Source organism: Crocodylus porosus, unplaced genomic scaffold (assembly GCF_001723895.1).
Source record: "Crocodylus porosus isolate Cpor-Errol unplaced genomic scaffold, CroPor_comp1, whole genome shotgun sequence".
NCBI lineage: Eukaryota > Metazoa > Chordata > Crocodylia > Crocodylidae > Crocodylus > Crocodylus porosus.
The window spans coordinates 3,607,713-3,612,779 of record NW_017728933.1 but is presented as its reverse complement, the minus strand read 5'-3'; the positions used below and the strand labels follow the sequence as shown (position 1 = coordinate 3,612,779).

At 51.4% G+C, this 5,067-nt stretch overlaps 1 protein-coding gene across 1 annotated transcript in view; it reads right to left on the bottom strand.

Moving 5' to 3' along the window:
* The window catches only part of SLC4A5 (solute carrier family 4 member 5), a 53,186-nt gene extending 48,468 nt beyond the window's left edge, over positions 1-4,718 (bottom strand). The window contains exon 1 of the mRNA XM_019545980.1: positions 4,588-4,718. Within this exon, the coding sequence (XP_019401525.1) occupies positions 4,588-4,640 (53 nt within the window). The 5' untranslated portion in view covers positions 4,641-4,718. The remainder of the gene's footprint in view (positions 1-4,587) is intronic.
* Positions 4,719-5,067: the final 349 nt, after the last annotated feature.

Here is a 5,067-nt window from a genome sequence, read left to right as displayed (position 1 = left end):
ACGCCTTCAAGAGTAAATTGGATGCTTATCTTGCTGGGCTCCTATGACCCCAGCTGACTTCCTGCCCTTTGGGCAGGGGGCTGGACTCGGTGATCTCCCGAGGTCCCTTCCAGCCCTAATGTCTATGAAATCTATGAAATTAACTGTGAGGATGCCGTTTGCCCTGGCTGGCAGGCAAGGAGGTGCCACCGGAGCCATCGTGGGTCCAAAGGCCACCGCCAGACACGGGAGGTCAGGTTCTTAGAGATACGTGGACACCTACCTCGCCTTTCAGGGCCTACGTGCCTTCATAACACTCTTCTGGGATGGGATAGATAAGAGGCAAGCTTTCTAATGCAGTGCCTTTCTCTTCCAAAGCTTGCCTCAGTCTATGCCTACCATGCAGTTTGTTCACAAAAATCTTTGCCTACTGCGTGTTTCCTGTACCATCTCGATGACACCCCCTCTTTAAAAAGCTCACCCTGGAAACTCTAGGGTTGCAGCTGAGTGTATCAGGCCTCTGCAAATCTCATAGCCACACAGAGACTGCTCTGTTTGCCCACAGAGAGAAAAATGCAATATTGTCACAGCGTGGCAGGGCTCATGCACTTCTGCAAACCCCCCCAGGGATACACGCTTCGCCACCTGAGGAACACAGCCTCACTCAGCCACGCAAAATCCAGCTCCAGCAACATCTAATGCATCACATGCACGTTAATTCTTTGGATTCCAGGCAGTGGGGCAAGGGCAAGGTCCTGCAAGGCTCTCCTGGCCCCCAACTCCACCTGAAGCCAAGCACCCCAGTAGCCTGTTTGCTTCCAGGCTCCAATCGCGAGAGCTGTCATGCCACTCTCCAATCTCACATGCAGTAATATGACCTTCCCCTGGAGGACAGGGTTTCTGATCCTTGTACCAGAGGTGCTGAGGAAGAGCTTTGCTGCGGAGGCACACAGCAAATACTTGGGACCCTGACTCATACTCTGCCCTTCTCACCAACAGAGAGTACTCCCTTCTCAGAGCAAGGAACAGAACTAGGAGCCCTCATTTCAGCTAGCTTTCTCTAGACCCTACTCCTTCTCACCAGAGCTAGGAAAGCCCAAGACAACCTGAGCCCTGAACCTCTCTTCTCTGACCTGCTAGACCTGCTAGAGCTGAGGACAGAACTCAGGCGGTCCTGAGGCTTCAAACCCCACAGCTCCAGCCACTACACCCCAATCCCTGATAGAAAGGGGGGAGTACTGAGGCCCCCCTTTAACTTCTGGAGCATGCTCCATCCTCCAAGCTGCCAATGCAACATTAAACCTGTGGTTCTCATGTGTTTGAATACTCGGAGCCTGAATGTTAGTTGCAATTTCCCTCACTCAAATGAATTTTTCCAGGCCGGACCAATACACAGACCACGATCTTGTCAGGGATGCCTGCTGTGATGCAGAAAGCAAAAGTATCAAGAACAAACTTCTAATGCTCTTGGGTGTGAGGTCACAGCAGGATGAACCCGTCCAAGATGAAGCGGAGTTTAATATCGTCCAACAGCATGTCGGAGAGGTAGACAACTTGCTGTCTGCACCCCTCTTACCATATGGACTGGGTGTCTCCTGTTCTAACACGCTGACCCTCACCATGACCCGAGAGCTAGGGCAGTGCTATTCTCCCTACTGCCCGGAGAGTCCGAGTTGCTGGCCCAGGCTCACACAAGATGACATTTTGGAGCATGGAATTGGCACAGGTCTGAGGCTGCGCACCTTAACTGCCAGGCCACCCGCCTCTGGGGCGAAGAAGCATTGCACAAGATGAGACAGAAACACAGGGGACAGTAGGACACTGCACACCCAAAGCACAGCTTCAGGAGCTGCACATGCAACTCCGTTTTGGGCAGGGAGGATGCTTGCATGGGGAGTGACAAAGCTGTCACGTGGCAGAAGTTGAGTGTGCTGGGTGCACGTGGGCAGGAGAGACAGAGCTAATCGTAATGCACCTTATTAACCGCCTGACTTCAGCCCAACCAGTCTACCAGAGGTGGCTCAGCTGATCCTGAGAAAATACCCTGGTATCAGGGTGACTCCTCATTGAAGCAGGTTACTTCTTTGGTTGTCCAAGGACAGAGATAATGCAGATAGATTAGCCTGGGTGCCCACCTATCTTAAGGCCTTGTGGATGCATTGAGCCCTGGGCTAAGAAGGTGTAAAGTGCTACTCACATGCTGGGGAGGCATTTTACACCCATTTTCTAACCCATGCCAGTTCCAAATGATGCTAGTCTGTCTGCTATCCCACGCTTACCTAATTCTGCTACAGACTGGAAGAACATAAGCAGTGCTATACGGCTCAGACTGATGGTCTGTCTAATCCAGTATCCAGTCTCTGACAGTGGTAGGAGTGGATGCTTTATAGGAAGAGCATGAGGACAGAGTACATCTAGAGTGGGGGGGCAGTTATTTGGGGCAGAGGGCCGCTTACTGAGTTTCGGCAAGCCATCGAGGGCCACATGACAGGCAGCCCAGGGCAGATTACTATTAATTTTCTAAATTTTTTAGGGGCCCATGGGCCAGATAGAATGGTCTGGCAGGCTGCATTTGGCCCCTGGGCTGTATTTTGCCCACCCCTGATCTGGAGCAATCTACCTGCTGTTCATCACTCTCCCTGGCTTCTACCATAAGTGGTTTGGAGGCTCATGAGAATATGCACCCCTGATTGTTCTGTTAACCAGCTATTAATGGATCTATCCTCCATAGTTTTGGCTAGTCCCTTTTTGGACCTGGCTGTACTCTCTGCCTCAACCACCTCCTGTGGCAAGGAGTTCCACAAGTTACCCATGCACTGCCTGCCGCATTTAGGCGATGCTGCTTCCCCACATGCCGCCCTCTGCCCCTGCTACTCTATTCTAGCTCAATCTTGCCTCCTAGGTTTCCAGCAAGGGAACAGCTCTAGTTTTCTGATGGATTCAAGATGTAAGCCTGAGGAACTGACAGTCCCTGAGACTCTGCGAGGCATGAGTTGTGACAGTGGCTTGTCATCATGGTACTGCCCACCTTGAACTGGCTTCTTGGATCTTGCCTCAAGATGGGGCCACATTTTCAAGCTTATCCTCCTCACCGCCGAAGGAGAGAATCTAACTTGGAACATAAAAGCTGTGACTCTCATGCTTCCAAGAGCAGAAGATATAAACAATGTACCACATCCAGCAAGAATCGCTGACATTGCAATGCTCTCATCATTGCCTTGCCCTCTCCCAGGCTGGGTTCTTGTATCTCCACACTGCCTTTACTTTTATCTGCATGTTTCTTCTTATTGTACCGTGACCACATCAGAGGGCTGGGCTCTTTTTATGCAGCATGTTGGTACCATTGATGCAAGCCTGAGCCCAAGCGGTATTCATACAAACAGCACATGTACTTCGCCATGCATCTCAGAATGTACCTTGCAGCCTCTTCCAGACACAAGGGTTTGCCAGTCCAGGACACAACCACAAGTTTAAATGCTGGAGCAGGCTTCTAGCAGCTGTGTTTCTAGCCATCACTTTTTACAGTGCCCTTCCCGCACATTCAGGGCTTGTGTCTTAGAGTCGTGCAATTAACTGGCCATGCTTGCTATTTCCTAATCCACTGCCAAACAAGTAGCCCTTGCAATTTGAGGATCAATTAATATCCCATTGTGCATAAAAGGGGACAAAGGGTCCAAGAAGCGTAGGTCAGTGTGTTTGGTCACAGCATCGCAGCTGGAAAGTGTCCTGTGAATGCTCTATGCATTAATACCCTACCATGCAAGGAATCTGCGACCCTTCTCTCTCTGGTAGCCTCCACCTTGGGACTGTAACAACTCACTGCCCATGTCTGCCAGCTGCTTTAATCTTGCAGGAACTCACAGACCTACACATGGCTTTCAGGATGGCTTCACGCATCGCAAGAACACAGTGGAAAGTGGCAGGTATTCAGCAGTGCACATCACGGCTCTGTGATAGTTTTTACAGGATAGCTTTGTTCACACTGATTTCTTCCCCTGCATTTGCCCATCACTGCTACCGTATTGGGAACATGTCTCCAAGAGCCTTCCACTGTGTCATCTCCACCTTCCATGGAGACTTCCTACAGCTGTGTCCTCCAGACCTGCTACTGCCGCTATCCCGGACCCATGTGATGAGTAGCAGGACATTGTAGGATCCCATCAAAAGCAAGATTGGGGAGGCAGAGAGAAGTAGCCTAGGCTGAATTTTAGCTGGGTCATGAGGGTTGGTGCACAAAGGGCCATGGGGTTTACACAGACTGAAGGGAGCCTGGGGCTTGTTTTTACCTTACCTCTCATCAGAAAGTGTGGCTCTCCAGAGAGCACCTGTCTCTGGGAACTGCCTTAGGGCTAGCTCACGTGGAAGATAGCCACCTGCTGAATTGCTGGTGCCACCTCCAGCAGCACCATGCCTCCTAGTGCAAGGCATAGGTTGCTGGGGCAGCACTAGACAGCACGTTCTTTTTGGACAGGGATCTCCTTCCGCTCTGCAGGGGCAGCACAACAGGTCACTGGTGCACGACTGGGTCCTTGGCTTTCTCTCACGATACGTGTGACCAGTCAGACCTACTGCATCCCTCGTGCCAGCCATCTTCTGTCCTCGGCTTACCTGGCAGATTCTTTCCACTCCAGCTCCTCCCCATCACGCTGCAATGTGTCCATCTCTGTGAACAGGGTGGGGTTTGGTGGGTCGTCATCCTCGCCCAGGATGTAGCGCAGCCGTTCAGCAGCCGGAGACACTGCAGTGAGGAAACAAAGTTCATTTAACTGTGATGGGTCAGTACCAGCCTGGCTGGGAAATCACTGGGTGGGCTCAGAGTGCAGCACACACTCACTCTCTAGGTGAGCAAGAAAGCCAAAGGAACAGCTTAATTGTGAGGATCATTTGCTCTTTTAATTCAAAGTCCCAGCCAGAGCCTGGGGCTGCAGCATGACCAGGGCACTCAAAACCCACCATGGAACTTTTTGGACAAGCACCTGAATATTTTGGATGGGCTCAGCTTGGCATTTGGAGGTGCGTGTTGCCTAGGCCAGCTCCCCCATCTACAAGGGGACAAACTTGGACATACTCACCCTGCTGAAACTAGGA